The sequence below is a fragment of the Leucoraja erinacea genome, chromosome 28 (genome assembly GCF_028641065.1).
Source record: "Leucoraja erinacea ecotype New England chromosome 28, Leri_hhj_1, whole genome shotgun sequence".
NCBI lineage: Eukaryota > Metazoa > Chordata > Chondrichthyes > Rajiformes > Rajidae > Leucoraja > Leucoraja erinaceus.
This window is the reverse complement of record NC_073404.1, coordinates 10,309,800-10,334,510: the sequence shown is the minus strand read 5'-3', so window position 1 is coordinate 10,334,510 and position 24,711 is coordinate 10,309,800. Positions and strand designations below refer to the sequence as shown.

General features: G+C 41.7%; 1 protein-coding gene across 1 annotated transcript in view; it reads right to left on the bottom strand.

Annotated features, from left to right (window-relative positions):
- LOC129710582 (uncharacterized) overlaps window positions 1-24,711 on the bottom strand; it is a 90,438-nt gene that overhangs the window by 26,667 nt on the left and 39,060 nt on the right. Inside the window, exons 15-22 of the mRNA XM_055657697.1 lie at window positions 23,630-23,801; window positions 22,597-22,701; window positions 20,310-20,477; window positions 14,758-14,851; window positions 10,961-11,111; window positions 10,390-10,594; window positions 7,844-8,022; window positions 5,288-5,453 (exon numbers count right to left, since the gene is read on the bottom strand). Coding sequence (XP_055513672.1) covers window positions 5,288-5,453; window positions 7,844-8,022; window positions 10,390-10,594; window positions 10,961-11,111; window positions 14,758-14,851; window positions 20,310-20,477; window positions 22,597-22,701; window positions 23,630-23,801 — 1,240 coding nt within the window. The remainder of the gene's footprint in view (window positions 1-5,287; window positions 5,454-7,843; window positions 8,023-10,389; window positions 10,595-10,960; window positions 11,112-14,757; window positions 14,852-20,309; window positions 20,478-22,596; window positions 22,702-23,629; window positions 23,802-24,711) is intronic.

The window sequence follows — 24,711 nt, the reverse complement described above, 5'->3', positions numbered from 1 at the left end:
AAACCTTCCATTCAGAGATTACATTTACAGGATTCTGAAAAGGCTTGACAGATTTCAACTCTTGGCTAAAGATGCTGGAACTATGGGTCATATCTCTGAACAAACTGTTGAGCTCTGTGGAAATTTCTTCAGACAAAGGGTGAATCTTTGGGATTCTCTATTCCTGACAGCTTAGTTATTGAGTACACTCAAGAATGAGATCAATAGATATTTGAAGTGGAAATGAATTAAGCGATATAGGCCTTCGCAGATAAGTGGTGCAGCAGAGAATGAACAGCCGAGTTCTTGTCAAATGACAAAAAAGGGCCTTTGTGGATTTCTTTGAGGAGTGATCTTTTTGTTTTTTCAGCAGATTTTAGAAAAAAAAATGTAAGGGTGCACTGACGAATGCAAAGGCTATTTTAGCCTGTAAAACTGTCTGTGCTTTTTTATTATTATTTATTTATTAGAAGTAAGTACAATACAGTGGTACCTTTTTTCAGATGCCAAATATATGTTGGCATGTTACATTCTATGTACAGCTTCATTTTTTAATTTTTTTTTAAATGAGCGAGAGAAAAAGAGAGTAGGCAATAGAGAGTAGAAAAAACATGTGATGTGTAGTGTGTGAGAAAAAAACAAAAAGGGAGAGAAGTAAAAAAAGAAAGAAAGAAAGAGTAGAAAATAGGAGATAAGTATTTATATTCTTGACCATCCTTCACCCAGACCTGAAACCGTTGTTTTTTACGATTTTGTTGCACCGTATGCTTCCACTGTATGTGCTTTAATACTTGGATTATCTGGATTACTTCTGGGGTAGGTGGGACGTACAAAAACAGGCTCCACTTAAACTGGGGGATTAATATCCTTGCAGAGAAGTTTACTCATTCTACTTAGAAAGGTTTACACTAATAAGATTGTTTTCGGTATTCCGACTGAGCATGCCCAGGTCATAGGTCACTAGTTATAAACAGTCTCGGCAATGGTGGTGCTGCATTGTGTGCAGGCTTACATTTCATCCGTGGTCGAAGTCCGGCCAGGCTCTCCAGTTGCTGCTGGGCCGTCCCCGTCCCCTCCCAGGTGTCCTGTCCCTGTCCGGAGGTGTCCGGGGTGGCCCAGGGCTGGCGGGGTGGCCCTGGACTTGTAGCCAGGTGCTGCAGCCGCTGGCTCCAGCTCGGCTCTGCCTGTTCCGCCGGGTTGGCCAGCAGCCCTCCACCTCCACTCTCCTCCCCTCAGTCTGACACCGAGTTCCTGCTAAAGATGGGCAGCTGCCGGCCCTGCTCGAAGACGAGCAATTCGGAGCCGCTGCTACTGGAGTCGTCCTAGTCGGAGAGAGAGTCTGCGGATGGGCTCCTGCCAGCCATGGGCAGGCCGGGCGCCCGCTGGAGCTGCTGGTGGTGGTGGTGCTGGCGGCAGCAGCAACCTCCTCCTTCCTTGCCCAGCCTCAAGCCCAGAGTCCAGGCCAGCTCCAACTCAAGGTCGGGGCTGAAGGCCGCCCGCAGCGAGGCCCAGTCAAATGCCGGGCCGGAGGAGGCTGAGCCCAGGCTGGCCCTCTGGCGCAGGTGAAGCTGGGGCCCTCGCTCCTCCTCAAGGTTGTGGATGAAGTGGCAGCGGGTACCGTAGGGACAGAAGTTGGTGGTGTGCAAGGTACGTCTTGTACTTGGGGTGGCGGCTGATGGAGCGCAGCTCGGCCAGGCCGTGGGCAAACTGGCACTTGTCACCATAGCGGCCCATCTCATAGTGAGTTCCTCTGCAGTTGGAGCGGGATAGGGCTGGAGTTGGCGCTGACTGTGGGCCTATGGGTTCTCCGCGCTGGCTGTGGGCCTGGGGCTGCTGGTGTTGTTGGTCCAGGCTGCTGGTTGGCCCGGTGGGAGAAGCGGAGGTGAGCTGGGGTTGTCCCACCCCCACTATTTCCAGGAAAGCGGAGATTTCGCCAGGTTTTAAAATCCGGATTACAAAAATTTGGGGGGGGGATGTCCCCCACCTCTCAAAACTGAGGGGGGCCGTGTCCCCCCTGGCCCCCCCCCCCAGGATTTCCACCCCTGCTCCCACTCTCATCTGCCCCCTGGCAAATACAAGCTTGAAAAAAAGACAAAAAAAAGACCCAAACTATACTCACTGAATCTACAGCGCTTCATTTGATTTTTATTCATGACGTTTGACCTTTGATAAATCCCATGATTCCTTGCGTTTTTCGGAATACCGAACTCGCTTATTTGGCAGGGGGAGAGAAGCACTGTAGCAGAGTAGCAGGTAGGACAAAGAAAATGCAGAAGAAAAATCCAATGGGCAAAGCAAAGATAGGTTTGGGAGCATGGGGGCCGGCAGGCTTAACTTCATTTAATGTAATGCAAGGCACTTTACAATTTAGGTGTCATGAGCTTGGAGCATGGACCAGCACATGGAATTATAATGTTATCACAGAACATGGTTGAGGGGAGGGCAAGGCTATTAACATAATGTTCTGGGGTACAGAAGTTTTGAAGTGACAGACAGGAATGCAAAAGTGGAGAAGAGTTGCACCACTGACAAAGGAGAACATAAAGGAAATACTCAGAGATGATATCCTAGGGAGATTATCAAACGAGGCATCAAAAGTATGGTTTAAGCTGAAGAGAAAGAACTTAAAAGACGATTTGAAGGGAAAGTGATTGATAGCTGGAACTGGCTGCCAGAAAATGTGATAGAAACAGATACAATCATTACTTGTATGAGACATTTAGACAGACAAATCGTAGAAGGATACTGACTTGTGCAGACAAACAGGATCAGTGTAGGTAGGCATACATGTTAGCATGGACATGGTGGGCCTCTTTCTGTGCTACAAATCTATGTACTAAAACTAACATTGCATACATGCTAACTTAATTATGTACTTTGATTCATGTTATTGCTTCATCCATGAATAAATAAAATGATAAAAAATGACAAAAAATTCTTTACCGCTGCACCATCGAGAGCATCCTTACCAACTGCATCACATGGCAACTGCTCTGTCTTCAAGCATGAAAACATCATTCCACGCTCCCCTCCATTTTCTGTCCAAAGCAAGCGCTGTCTGCGGAGGGCGCTCAGCATCGCCAAGGACTGCTCTCACCCCAACCATGGACTGTTTACCCTCCTACCATCCGGGAGGCGCTACAGGTCTCTCCGTTGCCGAACCAGCAGGTCGAGGAACAGCTTCTTTCCGGCGGCTGTCACTCTACTAAACAACGTACCTCGGTGACTGCCAATCACCCCCCACCCCCCCCCCGGACACTTATTATTATTTTTTTTTTAATTCAAATCGTTTGCTATGTCGCTCTTCAAGGGAGATGCTAAATGCATTTCGTTGTCTGTACTGTACACTGACAATGACAATTAAAATTGAATCTGAATCTGAATCTGAATCTGAATCTACACAGTTTTCAAGATGACATTCTCTCAATTTGGAAGGAGGTTGGAAGATAGCTGTATGAGAGTATTATAAAGGTAGATAAAATAAACTGCAGATACTGGTATCTTGATCAAAGAACAAAATACTGTAGAAACACAATGGATCAGGCAGCATCTGCGTGGTGAATGGAAAGATGAATTTTCAGGGTGGACCCTTTTTCAGACTCGTCTGAGTATTGACAGATAGAAGTTAATCCAGACAAGAGTGAGGTGGTGTATTTTTGGAAGTCAAATATATATGTGGGTGTGTGTGTGTGCCATAAATGACAGAGCGTAAGGAATGTTGGATAAACAGAGGGGCCTTAGGGTACACATTCATAGTTCCTTGAAAGAGGTAATAGAATGATAGGGTGCAATGAGTCTGATGAAGGGCCCGACTCATTGTCTGCCCACTCCCTCCACAGATGGCCTGACCCGTTGAGTTCCTCCAGCACTTTGGATAAGCAGAAAGTAGTTTACATATAAGACTATGACTACAGCTAGTGTGGATGTAGTACAACAATTTATACTGGAATTTATACTGGAATTGTCTTTTTACATGGTATAATGAAAGGTAAAACAAAATTGAGCCTTTTTGTTTATTATTTTGATTATTTCTGTATATATCTGTGTTGGATTGGTGGACAGTATGTCTTCTGCACCAAACAATATTGACATATTGTCCTACACTTAAAGCCCAAAATAAAATGAGAAGTACAAGGATATAAGAAATTCTTCTCATGAGAGAAATGGTTATTGCAATGTACACTCAATTCTAGCCATGCTGCCAAGTGAAGATATTAGATAAACTAGATAAGAAGTTGACAAAGCACATACAAGATAGATGCCCATTAAAAATATTTATCTATGTATTTGTCTCGGCAAATGGTTCATTTAGTTTATCCAAATGGCTTAGTAAATATTTGTAGATTAGGTAAGCTCTAGATGCGAGACTCACTCCGTGCTAAGTTTACCAACCTTCCATGATTACGCTTTAGACTTCAAAAATGAAAGATTAACCTTGTGGATATTGTTGCATAAAAATTCAGGAGAAAAGTCAGAGGCGTTAACCTTTCTCACATTCTTTGGACATTTCTATTTATTGGCTATAGAAATATTGGAAAAAGAGACACACGACTAATTGTTTGGTGCAATGACTGTGTCAATGATGCTGGATAGGGTTGAATAAAATCAATCACAGTTCTCACAACTGATGATTGGATCATCCGTACCAGAAATACATAGATGGGATACAGTTGTGGGGACAGTAAGAGTCTGCTGACATTCACCACGGGGATTTATGCATGAACAACATTTGGACAAAGTACTATGAGGCACTATCTTTGGACTGGATTCAGTGCCCCAATTTCTGGATCAGATGCTGTTTATTCCTTCCATTCTTCCATCTTCCCAGCTGTAACCTAGCAGTCAGAAACCTTGCCTCTGATGGAAATATCTGGATTTAAGTACCATTGTTGAGATTTGATAGCTAGAGTCTAAACTGACATTTTAATTCAGCACTGAGGGAACATTGCTGTTAAATGTGTTGTTTTGGATAAGACCTTAAACCTAAGCTCCATCCACTCTCCTCGGTGGATCTGACTAGTCCCATGACTTCCTTTAAATGAAGAGCGGGGATGCTTCTGCCTAACGTCAGAGCTAATAGTTATCTTTCAATCAACATGTTAAATTAGATTATCTGGTTATTGACACATTTCTGTGTATAAATTGACAGCCCCATTTTCAACACTTCCAAAGTGACTCAAAGTCATGGCACATTCATTGGATCAATAAAAGTGCTATTTAAATTTAAAATGTTTAACTCCTTCACGGTTATGCATCAACGGCTAATTCATCATCAAATGGGAATCCTCCCCAGAGAGTGAATCATTACCTTCAGTCCGCTCCTTGCTCATTAGGTTTGCTGCTGCATCACTCACAGAGGCTGTAAATTCCTTCTCCAGTTGGAAGGATGAAATTATTTCTAGCTCAGAGTTATTTGGTTTTGCATTCTCTGTGAAGTAAAATCCACTCAAGTAGTCTGGAGGAGGAATGGGATCCTGAACAAAAAAAAAAAAAAGAAAAACATGGAGAATGGCATCATTATTGAATTTACATTCACCAGAGCATCCATTCATTTTAGATACTGATCCAGAGGCATCATATGAAAAGGTTCATAATTAAAATGAGATGTGTAGTGCAAAATGAAACAAACAGTTTTTATGTTGGTCTCAGTTTTCTCATGCCTATTTCATATATATGTGACTGCCTTATTTCAGAATCCCTCAGTTGAGAGGAAAGAAATGTTCATGGATTATGGTACCTACATTTTGAAATAATAGCTTAAAATGCCAATAAATTCCTGGTTCAGTTCAAGGTCTCAGCAGAAGCTTGCCAGGGTACATCAAGAGCAGAATCAGCCACAAGTTTGGCAGCATTTTATAGGTTGGAATACCCACCTATTTTCCTCAACTGGATTCATGACTTCCTGGCCAATAGATTACAATCAGTAGGATAGGCGATACAACATCCTCCACAATAATTCTCAACAAAGGTGTTTGCAAGGATGCGTTCCCAGTCCTTGGTATACTTCCAAAGTTTGACAAGTGAAAGGCAGATACAGGTGAGGGGAGTGGCAGATGGGTGGATTGTGACAAAGGCAAGAAATAAAAAGGCGACAAAAAAGGTGTCCAATAAGGAGAGGAGGGGAGGAGTGAATTGTAAAGCCAGACAGAGGAATGTGGATAGAAGGGAACAGAGGGGAGGGGTTTGATCTTTCCAAAGAGGTCTTGGAGGATTTAATAGGAACCTTAGAGGCACCTTTTTCATACAGAAGCTGGTGGATGTATGGAAGGAGCCTGAGGAAGCAGGTACAATAACATTTAAAAGACACTAGACTAAGTGGGACCCATTGGGTCCCAGTCACACGGGAGGCCTGATCTCCCAACGCAACCCATTCCCCAGCGCAATATTCCACCACTCACCCATAACCCCTAACTGCGCAAGTGCGGCTCATTTCCCCATATCCCCGAGAACTCCCTCCCCTCCTCTTCATGTGTGGGAGAGGATGAGTGCAGGGAGGGCGATGGAAGTGGGGTGTGTGGCGGGGGGGGGGTGGGGGGGGGGGGGTATGGAGGGGAGGAGAGGTGTGTGTGGACAGGGAGGTGTAGGAAGGGGGGGAGGGGTGTGTGGGGCAGGGAAGGGGGGGGTGTGTGGGGTGTGTATGTGGGCAGGAGGGGTGCGGGGGGGGGGTGGTGGGGGTGTGTGCATGGGGGGGGTGTATGTGGGGGGGGGGGGGGAGCTCGGAGAAAAGACGTGGGAAGAGAGGGGGCATCATGGGGGGGGGGGGGGGGGGGGGAGGAGCCAGTGAGTGTGACCAGAGGGCTAGTGGCTGGAATTGGTGGTGCGATAGGGACTCACAGCGGGCGCTGGTCCTTCTCTTCCGCCGGGATCAGTCTCCAATTTCTGTTTGGTGACATCTCCGACTCCGGGCTGATATGGATCTCCGACTCTGCTCTGGTCTGGGCCGGGCCAGGTCTCCGACGTTGGGCTGCTGCTTGGGGTAAGGCTGCTGCTTGGGGCTGGGCTTGGCTGCTTGGGGTGGGGCAGGGCTGCTTGGGGTCTCTCGGAAAGTCCGGTTGGATACCTCCACCAGCCACCCTCAGCTCCAGTAAAGACACGATGGCGCAGGAAGGGACGGACCGTCCCGGGGAGTGACGGGGGAAGAGACTAATCCGCGCGGCGCTGACTGGCAGGATAAGAGATCGATCTGCGCAAGCGCGGTTTTTAAGATTTTTAAACCTTGCTAACTTTTACAACATTCAACCGATCGGAACGAAACTTGGTGCACTCGCAGCACAGGAGAACGGTGAGCAAACTGGCGAAACCGTAACGCTATCGCGAAACGTTTTTGCGCAAATAGAAAGACCACCAAACCAGAAGATAACAAGATCAGAGTTTTAGTTATGTATAGATAGATAGATAGATTTGGACAGCCATCTAGGAAAGGTTGAAAGGGTAATGGGCCAAACATGGGCAAATGGGACTACTTTAGACAGGGCACCTTGGTATGCACGGACTAATTGTGCCAAAGATGATGTTTTCATGCTATATGACTAATTAGATCTGAAGCATTGCAGTAAGGATCAATGACTTTTAACAGGAACATTTATATTCTCTGCTCAGGCAACTCTGTCAAACATAGATCATATAATTACTAATTATAATCCTTTTTGACAGTCCTTATGCTGTGCAGAATGGAACTGTGCATCCCTCCAGTTATAGCAGCTGCATCTCAACATAATTCAATGTTGTGAAAGTACTGTCCATACATGTCATAAAACAAGTTCCATTCATTCTTCATGTAACCACTTCATATGAAAACAAGCAGTATATCATCACTAGAGCTATACAAATACTGAACTAATCTAACCTAATTGAGTTAAATTACCTTTGTGTGTGGTAAAAGTCGTATTAATAAACTGCAGCATGGTATGATAGGATGATGATTCAGTGATGATGCAGTGAGAAGAGTCTGTTCTTTTGATGGCATCCCTCCTCTCAGTTTAACTTGGAATCCTCCAACATTTAACTCTCCACGTTCATTAAACAAGGAAATCACAGTGTTCCCTGCAAGATCAAACAAATAAAAAGCAGCATTAAACTGGATAGGAAAGGTTTAGAAGAATATGGACCAAATGCGGGCAAATGGGACTAACTTAGATAGATTATCTTGGTTGGCATGGGAACATATAGGACCTCTTTCCGTGCTGTATTATTCTATTACTCTAAAAGCCAGAGCAATGTTAGGCACAATAACCCAGGAGTGCCATTATTCAGAAGGTTATAAATGCTGTATTTTCCGCATGACCACATAGAAACATTAAAAAAATGGGGCAGTCAGTTTTGTTCTTTGCGTCAATGTATTCATGGCCAATTATCTATCTCAATAGACAATAGACAATAGGTGCAGGAGTAAGCCATTCGGCCCATCGAGCCAGCACCGCCATTCAATGTGATCATGCCTGATCATCCCTAATCAGTACCCCGTTCCTGCCTTCTCCCCATATTCCCTGACTCCGCTATCTTTAAGATCCCTATCTAGCTCTCTCTTGAAAGTATCCAGAGAACCTGCCTCCACTGCCCTCTGAGGCAGAGAATTTCACAAACTCACAACTCTCTGTGAGAAAAAGTGTTACCTCGTCTAAATTCATTCTACATTCTAAATAGCTTACTTCTTATTCTTGAACTGTGACCCCTGGTTCTGGACTCCCGCAACATCAGGAACATGTTTCCTGCCTCTAGCTTGTCCAAACAATTAATAATCTTATATGTTTCAATAAGATCCCCTCTCATCCTTCTAAACTCCAGAGTATACAAGCCCAGCCGTTCTATTCTCTCAGCATATGACCGTCCCGCCATCCCGGGAATTAACCTTGTAAACCTACGCTGCACTCCCTCAATAGCAAGAATGTCCTTCCTCAAATTAGGGGACCGTAATTGCACACAATACTCCAGGTGTGGTCTCACTAGGGCCCTATACAACTGCAGAAAGATTCTCAGTACCATGTTTCTGCTTTCTTCCCATTTCCACCATAGATGTAATATGTTCAATGACTACAGCATTGTGCTTCATATTCTAGACATACCAGCCAGGCGAAACATTGTGAAGAGTAATTGTTTTACTCTTCTTTAAGTCTCTTGTACTAGTCGCTTTTCAGTCAAGAATATTGATCAGCCTATCTTATGACTGAGACAGTACCACTTAGTATGAAACCCCTAAAGGTGCAGAGGAGTGGATATGCATGCTTCATATTCGGTAGGCGGCGCGACTCTGGTCATACCAGCCAGTCCGCGAAATTTTTTGTCTGTGTTTTTAAGAGTAATTGTTTTACTCTTCTTTTAATCTCTCTGCACTGAGACCCTACCTTTTCTCGTCGGGTCTCAGTTGTCGTTTCAACGTCAGGAAGAGACGGGGACTCAGGTGCTACGATCACCGTCGCCGTCGCGGAGCTGGCCGAGACCGGACGGGTGGAGCGCTGGAGGAGCGCTGCCGCTGCCTGCTGCTGCTATGCCGTGCTGCTGCTGATGCGGAGGCTGCCCCTGTAAAGGCGGCAGCCCGCGGATCCCTGGAGGAGACCGCTTTTCAGGGCTCCTGCAACGGCGACTTCTCCCGCCCGAGTTTCCTAACATTATCGGCTTGGAATGGCCCGGGACATGCGAGCGCACACCAGGGCTTCAACACCAAGACCCGGTGTGCGACCTTGCATCACCCGGCGTGGCTTCAATGGCTGCGGGACAATCGCCATCGCCAGCCGGGGGCTTTTGATTTGACTCTGACATCGGGGGGGGGGGGGGAGTGTCAGGGGGGAGCTAAGTTTTTTTGGCCTTCCATCCCAGCTATGTGATGGATGTTTATGTAAAATGTAATTATGTTGTGTCTGGGGTTTATTTGTGTGTAATGTATGGCTGCAGAAACGGCATTTCATTTGGACCTCCAGGGGTCCAAATGACAAATAAATAGACTATTGACTATTGACTATTGCTTCCCTCTCGCCCCCCTTTCTCTCTCACACAAGGAAGCAGTTATCTTATACATAGTAATTCTTTACATTAACATTCATTGGGAAGTTGCCCCATTGATAGCATGACATGACCCCGAGCCAGGGACAAGCCTTTCAGTCCACATGGTCCATGCCGAACATGCCAAGTTAAACTAATTTCCTTCATAACGATTCATAACTCTTGGTCTTTCAGCACACTAACACTCCTGAGGACCCTGCCATTTATTGTATATGCCCTGTTGGTCTTTGATATTGCAAAATGCATTACCTCACATATATACCAGATGCGTCATTTGTTGATATTGTCATAGGAAGTTGTACACTTTATTTAGATACACATCGTTATGTTTTAGTTTTTAATGCTTTTCCTATATTTGGTTCACTCAGACTATTAAGAGTTAATTCCTTGATTTATTAATTGACTGTTACTCACCTATAACAACCAGTTTGCCAGTGTCAGAATCGATTGTGTAAACTCTAAGTAAAACGACTGCCTTAAGATCTAGAGTTTCTTTGCCTTTCACATTTACAGTCATGCAATAACGGAATTCTGAGCACCTTGCTTGGCTGGTGAGTACAGGGAAAGCTAAGATGTCAGGAATGTCATCCCGGCCTGAATGCATCAGTCGTCCAGTCACCTTAAATGAATCAGGAAGAAAACAAAACATAAAACATCTACACGGTAAAGTAAGCTTACTTATCTCTTTTGTGTCAATAATCCTTTCCATTACTTTTGCAATTGGTTCAACCTCCTATTCTATTAATCCCCTCTATTAGGTCCACATTTCCCTTCCCCACCCAAAATACATGATGCCCATCAGTGGTAGATCATTGCTCGGATGCAAATAAGACCTAACTATCAGAACCCTTTTGTCAAAAAAATTGGTATTCTTTGTAATGGATGTACTCTTTACCCACCAAAGATGAAAATCAAAACAAGCGATTGCAATAGTGTTCTGTTCCCTTGTTACATAAATTGTCACTGCACATTGTTCATTCCTTACCTTGGTGATGGTTGCATTGTCTGGAATATAACGTATTGCATCAATGTACAGATCAAAGGGCTCATTTACCATTGAAGCATCTGGTAATTCGACAGTTGGATTGTGAGCAACCCATGATACAGTTCGAATGCGTTCATCAGAGGGTAACGATCTGGTAAAAATTAAACCAGATACACTAAGAATAAAAATGCAATAATAGTTTTAAGCTGTTCTTTCACTTATGTTGATATAAAGATGGTATAAAGAAGGGAACATAGAGAGCCCTCCACCTGATTTCTTTCCATTTTTCACTGTCTGCAAAGAATCTTGAGAAGTCCTCAGGCCATGAACGACATTATAAAAACGCAAGTTTATTTTTATTATTTAGCCCCGTCTCTGAATGTTTTGTTGTAAAGAATTAGATGTTCTAGGCTGTAGCTATCTCCATACAGACTGGTAAAAAATATACATAATAAAATCATTACAGAACATAAGTTATATCATGAAATCTCATCTTCCTGTTCACTTACTTGCATTGAGCAATACTCCTTCCACAGTACTGAGGCCTATCCTATTCCCACTCAACAACAAGTAATTGCAATGCTCTTATCACTTTTCCATTCCTCTCTACTTCAGGGGCCTGAGGCTACTAATACACCTCTATAATCACCAATTAACATCAGTGGAATCAACCAGCTTGCTCCCTAATCAAAGCACAAAGTGCTGTTGGAGCTCAGTGTGTCAGGCAGAATTTGTGGAGTGAATGGACAAACAATTACTCGTTTTGAGTTCCATGCTCTAATGTTGCCTATCCATTTCCTCCACAGATGCTGCCTGACTCGCTCATTTCTTCCAGAACTTTGTGCTTTGCTCAAGATTCGAGCATCAGCAGTTGCTTGTGTCTCCATGCTCCTTCCTAATCTGGAGGCTTCAGATACTCACATTTGAATCATCAGGTGAAACATGGGGATAAGTAGAGAGGTGTATAAAAAATGTCATTCTCTGTCAACTCTACATTCTGATAAGAGACGCATGATTTTTGTATTATTTTGACGGGTGAAGATTAAGCTGCGTTGTTTTAAGTTAAAGCTTATGATCACTTATGGAAGACCATTGCAGAAGATAAAGACAGTCCAAGCCAGCAGTCTTTTATAGATCCTGAGGGACTTACATTTTGATTATTACAATTCTCTTTGTGAAATGTTGGAACATATCTGACTTAATGATGGTAAGAGGTCACCTTTGCTACAAACATTTTCTGCTGCACCAAAAATGGCATTAGAAGATTTTGGAAAGTATATTATATAGTTTAGTTTAAGCTTTTAACTATGTGACTCTTTTTTATTGTAAAGTTATTACAGACATTTTTATTCACATCATCATCTGATCTAAGTCAGGAAAGGTGACAGCAGAATGCTCCTTTGACCTCAGTAGCCATGGGATGAGGAAGGGAAACAATTAAGGCAGACTCTCTGGTCCCCATTGCAATCGAGTGACTCGATTAATAGATGTTTATTATAGCTAGTGGATCTTATAACAACCATCATTCTGAAGAATAAACCAAAACACTGTTTGTCCATTTTCCACCACAGATGCTGCCTGAACTGTTGAGTTCCTCCAGCACTCTGCTTTTTGTGTGACAGAATCAGCACTGGCTGTAGCCCTACCCTTATGGTTCACTTTGGCAAAGTACTGAGGGATGCCACATATATGGGCGCAACAATTAATTAATATGTTCAATAAATACAGTTTGTAGGGGGTGGAGGATTATAGGCAACATTGGGATGTTAACATTGAAAAACAATCCATTGATTTAAAACTGAATTCCTTGACCCCCACCAACCCAGGAGTACCATATTCAAAAGGCGGTCGATCTCTCTTTCTTCAGAAACACAAACAATGAATTTATCGTAAAGTCCCAGTGGAATGACTGTTTTCCAATTTCAGTTCTTCTCTCTATTGAATGGATGACTGAAGCAGATCCATTAATTGGATAAAGCAACATAAACACAGTTCTGCAGACACAAGGAACTGCAGATTTTGAGCAAAACAAACTGCTGGCATAACTCAGTGAGTCAAGCAACATTTGTAGATTAATAACTGCACAGAGAGAGGGGAAGCAGTGGGGGGGGGGGGGGGGGGGGGTGGGGGGCGGGAGGGAGTGGGAGGAAGGGGAATGATAATGGGAGAAATGCACTTATATTTTATTCAGATTGTAATGGAAATGATGTTCATAACTAAAGTTACCATGTTATTAAATTAGGTTGTCTGAAGTAATTCAAGACTGTAATAAGAAGCAATCGCAATTGTAACATTAAAAAAACTCTCACTCCTCCTGCAGCATTTACATAACAGCACAAATCTTTGGATTCATACATGAATGCGATATTCATAATTTTCTCAGTGGCCATTTCTTGGATTTTTCAAACTAGAGAAAGTATATACATCTATCCAAGGGGATTATGTATATTAGAACCAGTTAAAAATATATCCAGTCAGGAATTGTTCACCACAATATCACCCCAGGTGAGGAAATGCTTCAGAATTATTGTACCTGCAGTGTTAATGAGCCACTGGTCTCTGATGTCTAATTGACAGCACCGTTATTGCACTAGCAATATGAAATGTGATTTCAAGTGAGCGCCTTAATTGACGTGATCTTTTAAGTTAGGCAGTCAGCCATGTTGATAAACAGGTATGAATTTATAGTCATATTTTGTACATTTAGCTGGTGAACATTTGCTGTCATGCTATCGAGCGAGGGAACAATAAAATGACAGGAACAGCAGAAGTAATGACAGATGCTGTCTTCTAGTGGGAAACTATCTCACTAATTAAAGTCAGGATTGGGAATTTTATAATTCCTGTTGGATTAACATGTATATGAAATATATTTTTAGATGCCTGCAAGTCTTCATTCAGAGGAAGTGATTTGTTATGGGTAACATTCTGAAATAAATCCCAAGATGTTCGCCAGACTGTAAATTCCCCAGACAGCTTCCCTTTATACTGACATGTTATTATTAATCAGCAGCTCAATTTAAAGAGCTGCCATACTATATCACCTTGAAATAAAAACAGAAAATGTTGGAAATACTCAGCATGTCGGCTAATGTCTGTGGCGAGTGAGGTTAACATTTTAGGCTGTGCCCTTGCATTCAAATATATCATCATGCCTACCTAACCCATTACTAGCTGGTGGAATGACCAGGAGGCTCTCAGCTCTGCACACCAGTACCTTTTAAAGTCGGGGTCTGAATTACAGTGTGCTTGCTAATTGTGAGGCTAGCAGTGTGCTATGTATGTAGATTCAACAAATTCGGCAATTTCCCCAGCAGCACTAATGTGGACGTGACTGAGAGGAAAGTATCGCTTTTGTCAGCTTGCAATTTTTGCCATTTGTCCCACAACTGCCTCGTGATCTGAAACAGTTAATGTATAGCTTAATCACTTGTGCAATCTGCACTTCATTCATCACTTTAGGCATGCTGCTGTGTGGAAGTGGCTTGGTTCTTCCATGCATAAAGAGAAGAATTATAGGAGAAACCATTAAACATTACCTCGGCACATGTCACAATCGCAGGTTATGTATCAGTATTAGCTGGAGCTGTAGGTTATTTTTGAGTTGAGTTAAAACAGTACACTGAAAGAATATTTCAAAATTAAGCTATACTACTGCTCCACAACTATAGTCAACGATGAGTCCCTAAAGTTGTCTTGAATCTTGGTAATACTGGTCCCACTCTCTTCCACAACCCTGAGACATGGCTAATGTAGGTGGCATTTCAAATAAACAATAGAAAATATTAGCAATTTACTTTTTCTCCTCTGTTTCCTGGTCTTGATGCTTCTGCTTTTCGAGGAATGGATCATAAGCAATTAGTGTGATCTCTGACCCTTGCTGGACATGTTCTGTAGAAATATCAGACACACACTCAGATCTAGTCAAATTGATTGAATTGAATTGATTAAAAATAACGGCATGGAAACAGGCCCTTCGGCCCACAAAGTCCATGCTGGCAACCAATCACCTATTCATACTAGTTCTATATTAATCCACTTTCATATCCACTCCCTACACACCAGGGGCAAATCACAGAGGCCAATTAAAGCACAAACCTGCCACCTTTGGGATGGGGAAAACCAGAGCATCCAGAGGAATCCCTCACGGTCACAGGGTGAATGTGCACACTGTACATAGACAGCACCCAAAGTCAATATTGAAGCCGGGTCTCTCTAGCGCTGTGAGATAGTAATTCTAACAATGCACCACTACGCTGCCCTTGTATTTTTCTTCATTTCACCCACTTCACATTTAAACCACAAACATTGAAAATGTGAGTAAATGATAAGGGTTGATCATTGATTGACAGGCAGGAAACAAAGAATGGAGATAAAGGGATCTTATTCTGACTACTTTGGATCTATACTTGGGCCCTCAGCTTTGCATACTACAGGTTAACAAGTTGAATGAAAGAATGCAGAATATATCTATCTATACATAACTAAAACTCTGATCTTGTGCTCTTCCAGTTTGTGCGGTTTTTCTATTTGCGCAAAAAAACGGTACGCGATAGCATTACAATTTTTCGTCAGCTTACTCACCGTTCTCCTGTGCTGCGAGTGCAAGAAGCTTTGTTCCGATCGGTGACATATTGTAACAGTTAGCAAGGTTTAAAAATCGTTAAAACCGTGCGTGCGCAGGTCGATCTCCTCTCCTGCCAGTCAACGCCGGGCGGATTGGTCTCTTCTCCTGTCACTCCACGGGACGGTCCGCCCCTTACTGCGCCATCGCGTCTTTACTGGAGCTGAGGGACGCTGTAGAGGTCAGCAGAGGTCTCCAACCGGACCCAATTTTCGGAGGAACTGGAAGTGGCCCGGCGCAGAGTCGGAGATGTCGCCAAACAGAAAGCGGAGAGTCTGATCCCGGCGGAGGAGAGCGTCCAGCGCCCGCTGTGATTCCCAAACGCACCGCCATCACAACGTCCCGCACCTCCAGCCCCTTCCCCTCTGGTCCCCCTCGCCTCCTTCCCAGTGATACCCCCCTCTCCCCCATGGCTCATCCTCCGTATTTTCTCCGAGCTCTCTCCACCCCCCCCAGCCCCAACCCACCCCCGCCCACACGCCAGTGCGGCCGTAGCAGCTGGTGCTTCCGGGCCGAGCCGAGGATCTGAAGCCTGGCTCTAAGGGCGCCGGTGGCTGATTCTTCTCCGGGGCATGCAAGAAGCGAGAGGAGTGGCAACCTCAAGATCCTGGGGATGGAGAGTGGGGGAAGAGAGGGGATAGAGGGAGAGGAGGGGGGGGGTAGTAGCGAAGGGGGGGGGGGGTGTGGGAGGTAGGGAGTGGAGAATAGAGGGAGAGGAGGGCAGTGGGGGAGGTGAGGAGGGTTAGTAGGAGATGAGGAGTGGGGGAGGTGGAGGATAGAGGGATAGGAGAGGGGTAGGGAGGGGAGATAAGTTATGGAGGGTGGGAGGGAGTGACTGCGTGTAGGAGAAAGGAGAGGGAGAGACAGGTGGGGGAGGGATTGGGGGAGAGGAGGAGGAGAGAGGAAAGAAGAGGGAGGGTGAAGTGAGTGCTAGGGATGAGGGGAAATGAGCTGCGCCTTTGCAGTTCGGGGCTATGGGCGAATGGTGGAATATTGGGGACCAAGCCTCCTGTTGTGGGGACCAACTCCTGCACCTAATTACTATGTTTCTATGTGTGACAGGGACCCAACGGGTCCCACTTAGTCTAGTTCTATTCTACAGCGATACTTATTTATGTAGAAGGCAGCAACAAAGAGATACAGCCAGTCTAAATGAGTGGGCATTATCTTTAGCAAATGGAGCTCAAAATTGGAAATGTGAATTCATGAACTTTGGCTCAGAGAAAGATAATTCAGATTATTTTGTGTGGAACTGCAAAGGATGGGAATGGTTTAGTGGGATGTGGCAAAAGGGACTAGATTAGTTAGGGCATCTTGTTCAGCATGGATAAGTTGGGCCTGTTTATGTGCCGCATCAATCTATGAGTCAATAGGAAAATCACTGAAATAAAATTCATATGCAATCAGATACTATCAGAAAGATTAATGGAATGTTTGCCTTTATCACAGAGTGATTAGAATTTAAAAGTGAACAAATTGTGTTTCAGTCGCATGGTTGGAACCCATTTGGACTCCATTTTGGTCAATGTATCTCACTAAAAATACAGGGCTAGAAATACATTTACACAATGTTTCAATTGTTAAAACATTCAAACAACAATCATATAGACCTACAGCTTAGATGTTCGTAAATGTCCTGAAAAGTTCAAAAGAAATAATGAAAATCATTGTCACCAGTTTCAAAATAGTGCTGTTAGGATTCCTCATTGGACACTCATTTGCCTTCGCACTGCTGCTTAGCGGCTTAATTTCCTGTGTTTATTTACTGCACTGACTCCAGGAAGTAGTCCTTAAATTCCAAGGATACAATGTAGTAGGTGCTTCCTGTATGAGATTAATTCAGGATGTCAATTTTCCCAGGAAATCTCAAAGGAAATCTGTATGGCTAGGAATCTCTGGGACAAACATCAGTTCTTAAAGGGAACCACCAGAGACATCATTACCCTGTTTCTACTGACAAATGTGAGCATCAGGGTTCATCCTAGACTAGACATTTATCTCAATGTCATCAATTGCAATTTCATTAATCTCCTTTAACTGGGCTATATGATTCCTGTATTAGTGTTCTTGCCCTGAAGGCTTGCTCAACAAAACTGATGCTCAAAATGACAGTGATTTTTAAGATTGGATAAGGGTTTTGAGACAGGGGAGTGTGAAAGATTTATCTACTGGGATTAAAATATGAATTGAGAGTTTTTGAAAAAAAAACCCTGAACTTTTTTTTAAATGACCTGCGGTGATGCCCTTACCAATAAAAACATTCTTAGCTACAACATTTTACAAACATTCACAATATTGTAACACCTGTTTTAAGGCAGTTTGATCACCACTGAGTTCCACCAGAAGAGATGTAACACCAGACCTTATACCTCCTCCCTTCCCTCCATCCAGGGGCCCTGGCAGTCCTTCCAGGTGAGACAGAGATTCTTGTGCACCTCACCAAACATTTGTGCTCAGTCCTCCAAGACCTATTGGATCTCTCGGTTGCTAACCATTCTTCCCATTCCCATTCTGACCTTTCTGTCCTGGGCTTCCCCCATTGCTAGAGTGAGGCACTAATGCAAACAGGAGGAAAAGTACCTGATATTCCACTTGTTTAAGAAAAAACTGCAGATGCTGGAAAAATCAAAGGTAGACAAAAATGCTGGAGAAATTCAGCGGGTGAGGCAGCATCTATGGGGAGAAGGAATAGGCGACGTTTCAGGTTGAGACCCTTCTTCAGACTGAATATTCCACTTGGGTAGCTTACAACCTAATGGTATGAATATTGAATTCTCCAATTTTAGGTAACTTCAAACACCCCCCTCCTTCTCTCCGCCACCCCTCCTCCCCCTGCCCCGTGCCCCATCTGGACTCGCACCTATTTCTCCCCTCGCCCTTCCCTTCCTTCTACATTCCGTACTCCAGCTGGACCATTCAAACATCTTCAATACCTTTATCCTTTTATCTCTGGCATTTGTCCAACCATCTGCCTATATCCCTCCCCCACCCCCTCATCTGCATCCACCTATTATCTGCCAGGCTTTGTCCCTCCATTCTTCCAGCTTTCCTCCCCCCTTCCCCACACACAATCAGTCAGAGAAGAGATCTGACCCGAAACATCACTTATTTATGTTCTCCACAGATGCTGCCTGACCTGCTAAATTACTCCAGTCCTTTAACTTTTTTTGTAAACCAGCATCTGTAGTACCTTATTCCTACAACATGGAACAAGTTCTGATCTACTTCAAAATCCAAGGCAGCATAAGCCAGGCAGTCATGCTGAGGTTGTATTTGGTATAGAAAGTGTTTAGGGTCATGTAGATGGATCTGATAGGAGGCCTTTGGCAATGTGGGGTTGCGATCTGAAAGCCCTCCCCTCAAAAGTTATGCTGGCTGGAATAAGAGATGGTCCGTAATGTCTTTCAATTAAAAAATAAATTCTCAACTGTTTGCAGCCCCTTTCAGACATGTATTTTGTAATTACTCCTTGCAATCTCCAGATAAAACCCACTTCCATCCTTTTAGTGGTTTGTCGCAGATTGAGCTTGTCAGGGTTTATTCAGTAGATATGCAAGTATGTGGATATACTGTAGCATTAACTGAAACAGGAGCAGTCTTCAGAAAACCTGTCCCAATGAACATTGCAAGCAGTAATAGGTTTGAAATTAAAAGGACAGGTTTATAAACAAATTGTGCTGTCTACCGAATGGAGGATAATGAGGTATGATAATTGGTTTACATCAAACCAGAAAATCTTCTATTTAAGTTACTTCACACCATTGTGATCGAGACGAAGGAAACTATCAGAACAGATTTTTTGTTTTGTCATTTCAAACATGTTCATAGGCATAGGCACATATTTATAGACATATAAATAGACAGGTCATAGACATATTTATCTGTGTATCATTAATTGGGATATTTGGGTACTCACTAGAGCCAGCACTTACAACACTAATTTTAAGTGTCTTGGTCCCTATTCTCAGAAGCCTTTAAAACATTCCTGTGAATTACTGTCCCAGCAAAGGTGTTTGAACATTCAGAAGTATCTTGTCAGCTACATTGTAAATTTGTAATTCAATTGAACCTTCTGTTAGGTTCAAAATATAAATGTAAACAAAATCATTGTAGCTATTGAAATTGTTGGTTGTGCCCCTCCTCTCTTCCAAATTTGTTTCCCCCCCACCACAGTCAGTCTGAGGAAAGGTCCCAACCTGAGACGTTACCTATTCGTGTTCCCCAGAGATACTGCCTGATCTGCTGAGTTACTCCTGTACTGTGTGTCTTTTTTTGTAAACCAGCATCTGTAGTTACTTGTGCCAACCCACTGTTATTGCTGTCTTAAGAATATAAAAAATCAATGTACTTTGAGTTTGGGAGATTCTACCAACAGGTTCTCCAACAAAATGTCTGCTTCTCCTGATGAATAAAGACTCCTGTAGTTCACAAGTTATAACTTACAAACAAGACTCAGGAAAAACACAGATCAACACCTCTAACTATCTAACTTTGTAGCCCTTCTGTTGGTCAGACCACATCATTACTCTGCATGAATCATTTAGTTATCATTGTAGATTCTTATGCAGTTTGACAGTAACATAGACAGTGTTTGCAATTAATAGGATTTTGCTTTTCCACAGATAAAAATCATATTGCGATATTAAGAAGGACCAGTTTTGTTTGGATATGAAATATTTTCTGGATCATTAAATATTTAGTCTGATTTATGTATTTTTGAATTACCTGAATTGCAATAAGATGGAGCTCCATCAATAATATTGTCAGGGACATTTCCCGGATACAGTATAATGCCCAGGGACTGTGGTTGAGGTGCCCATACTAGCCCGGATGGTGTGGTTTCCTGATGGAATAGGTCTACCTTAACCCAGCCAATGGGTATTGGTCCAAAATCTATAAGACAAAATTATATTTTGAGTAATTTCACAAATGAACAAGATAGTGCACAAAAGATAAGTTGCAAAATTAAAATATAATCAGACTTCTATCTCATTTTCACATCAAATGTGAGATTTTTTAAAGGATTTCATAAATATTCAATAAATGTTGTAGCTCTGGCTAATACACTGATTCATTGATCAGTCTTTATAATTTCCAGGATCAGCCTTTAATTCAACAAACAATTAAAAATTTCCCTAAATAAAAACAAAATTAAAACAATGATTTCAAGAATCTTTTGTGACATCAGAACATTTCAAAGTACTTTACAGCCAAGCACATACTTTTGATGTGTAAGTACTGTTGCAAAACTCACATTAAAGATCAATACTTGCCGCCTATGAATGTTTGTTGCAAGCTTTAGAATGCAGCAATTTAACTATATTTGGAATATTATGTTCAGTTTAGTTTGCCACAGTGGATATGCATTCATTAGAGATTGTGCAGAGAATCAAACAAAGCTAAACATAAAAATGTCATATCACAAGTAGCTCAAGATGTAGATATTATTTAAAATGAAAAGTAAATGTAAAACAGACATTTGAAAGAAATGTTTACTCAAAACAATATAATTAGAATCACATCCCATGCAGAATAACAGACAAGGAAAGGACATTAAAATTCAGCTTAACATTTGAATGAGAAAGTGCATGTGAAATTATTAATTTTTAGACCCAAAGAGAACCAAGGGATTTATGGATCAGATGGTAAAGTGGATGGGAAGTAGATCAGTTAAGATACTAAATGGTCAAGCGGGAGCAGAGGAGGGCATGGGGGGATTATGCCCGATGTTTTTGTCCTGGGAGTCGAGTCTTAATATACTTTCTTGTCCTTGATACCAAGTAAGTGAATGCTTGACAGCATTAAAGAATCAAAATAAGTCTGTTAGGCAGGACAACAAGCTGCCTATTCACAGAACCCTTGTTCCTGCACCAGAAAGTATGTGCATGGTGGAAGAACTTGGTAAATGGCAAAGTAAAGTTGTGAGAATGTTTCTAAGTGTGAGAAGGGGCTGTGATAATATTTAAAAGGAAAGAAATTCCAGAGTACTGTTGGAAGAGTAGCCTACTGATCCATTACATTAGTCGGAATATTAATATCATACATTAAACGCCTTGTCTACAAGCATAGCTTGCAGCTGCCACATTTCCTGTAACATATTTGACAAAGTTGATAAATGATTGTTGTAAGAAATTATTTGGGAGTATGCTGTTTACACATAATACTGTTAAACATGAGATTTAAGATTAAATATATAAATCACATATTTAGAAAGTCAATATAGGCAATGAAAGAGAGCAAGAAAATACATATACTCATTCAAAATGTGGTTTATTCATATTAGCAATTATGAACAGCAATTAGAAAATAGACAGCACAAAACTTAAATCAAAATATCAATAGATCACAAATTATTATAATGCCTCAATTTGAGGGTATAAAGAAAGGTGGGACAAACTTGGATTTTTTTCCCTGGAGTATCATGGCTGAGGGTAGACTTGATAGAAGAATATAAAATTATGAGAGGCATAGTTGGGACAGACAGTCAGTACCTTTTTCCCCCAGATTAGGAATGTCAAAGATTAGAGGACATAACTTTAAGGTGAGATGGGGAAAATTTAAAGGAGATATGCAGGGCATTTTTTTTTCCACAGACGGTGTTCAGTTCCTGAAACACGCTGCCAGGGGTGGTGATGAAGGCAGATAGTGGCATTTAAGAAGCTTTTAGAGAGGCACATGGAGGGAATGGATCACCAGGTAGATGAGATTAGTTTGACTTGGTATCATGTTCAGCATGGGCATTGTGAGTGTTATGTCGTTTCTATGTTCTGTGATATTGCTCAAGCTGAGTCAAGGAACAGAAATTTTACATTTTGTAGTGTACCACGTATTATTAAATTTTAAAATGTTTGAAAGTGTCCAAATTAGAACAAAGCATAATTATCTTCTCCTTTTAGATATGGTGTCCAAGATTTTTTATATCTAAAGTATAATGCCGAATTTCTTGAAACTACTTTGGTGAATCAGAATATTGTATTTCTTTTTTTTTAAAAATCAGATCCTTTAAACAGACCTTTCATAGTGGGACAATACACCGCTTTGATAACAACATATGGTTGGCCAGCTGAATTTGTGACTTTGAACTCACTTAAATCAAGTGATTCAAACTCAAATATATCTGAAAGAGAAAATACAACAAACAATGATTTAATATCTTAGTTAACAGAGAAATGAGAAAAATGATTGCAATATTAATCAGCTGTAAAATTGGCCATTTCAATTATGACTTAAATAAGTAGCTTTGAATGGTAGAGTGGATTTATCATGCATAACATAGCACCTTAAAGTAACAGACAGACAGACCTGTTTGTCTACCTTATAATTAGAGTTAATCCATTCAGGATAATGGCCAAAAGTACTACCTCACACAGAAAGTAATGAAAATCAGGAATTTTTCTCTCCCAAATAGATATAAATATTGTCATATACAAATGTCAATAGAGACCTCCAAAGATTTTGTATTTATGGTCATAGATTCATGGTGGTGGATGAAATCAAGACACAGTCTTAATCTTATTTAAAAAGAACAAAAGGTTCATTAACCTAGTTCTGTTCCTATTCTACTTGTCAGAAATGTTCCCAAGCATTCACAAATAAGAGTTTGTAATGGAGTCATTGTGTAGAGCTCTGGTGCAAGATGCATTCTAGAGATCCTGTTACATATGGATTTCATCGAAAAATTAATATAATGCTATCAAGGATCATTTGGATAGAAATTTAGGGTATTTAAGCATTTTCCATTTGCTGAATCCCTAAAATAACTGCATTAGAATTGGTTGGCAAAGTTAGAGTGGCAAATATCACCACTCTGCCATTGTCAATTGCTCAAAATAGTGCCATTCCCGAGCTAACAGTGTTAGTTAGGAAATTCGAATAAATACGCTAATAAAGACTTCACCACATAGACTGCACAGTTTTCAGAAGAGGTGCTTTCAATTTCTCAAGAGCATTGAGGATGTGCAAGAAATGTTGGTTCCGCCAGTGATGACAAATTCCGAAGAATGATTCGAACAAAAGTGATCCATGGAAACATATTTAGCCCATACCATTAAACTTAAGAGTTACTTCAATCACTGCTGGCTCATTGGATGTACTTTCTTCAGTCCATTTCAGAAGGGTTGGCAGAGAAAGAGATGGCTTTGAGCGTAATTTTAAGTTTCCATGAAACACAGAAACAGATAACTTTATAGCAAGTGGATTGAACTCCATTAACCATTCCTGAGAAAAATGCAAACATTGAATCAGAAAGAGTCTACGGTATTTTTCACACTAGAATATTTAACTTTAATAAAGAAACATTGCATGACTACTCAATATGCAAGAATGTGAAAATACATTTGAATCCATCAGCCTTGATGTTTAATGGTGAGGCTTGAAGACTCAGGTAGCCAATTACTAAATACATTTTGTATGTCCCCAAGTGTAACCTTCTCAAACAAGTTTGCAGTTTAAAAACCGTGTCAATGCAATTATTTAAAATTAATAAGTGAGAAATTGTAGCTGGTGTGTCCAGAGCTGCCAACATAAATGGCCAGTGGATAAAACTTCAGACTGGTAATACAAACCTGTAAAATTAGCTCTAAATTTAGGATGATCTGCAGAACAGGACAATTGAAGAATTCAAATGTTACTCAATTGGCAATTCATTCTCCACTTGCATTATGATTCTCACACTAATTCCATAAATACAGGAATACATTTTATTTTTCAGTTTTGAAAAGAGGAGAATATTGTAGTGGAGACATGAATAACTGGTTAATCAATGCTAATATAAAAACAACAAATACTGAAAATACTCAACAGTTTAGGTAGCATATGTAGAAAGAAAAACAGTATTAATATTTCAGGTTGAAGCCTCAATTGTTTTGATAAAGGGTCTGTTAACTCTGCTTCTCTTTTCAGAAATGCTGTCTGCTTTTTCCAGTTTTTATTTTAAATTTCTAGCATCTGCAGACTTTTATTTTTTTTTTAATTGCTAGTTAATTAATACTTTATGAATATAGACCAATTTATTGCTGAGTTCCTAAGATTCTAAGAGAGCAGACTCACTCAGAAAACATAGAACAGTACAGCACAGGAACAGGCCCTTCGGCCCACAATGTCTACGCAGAACATGATACCAAGATAA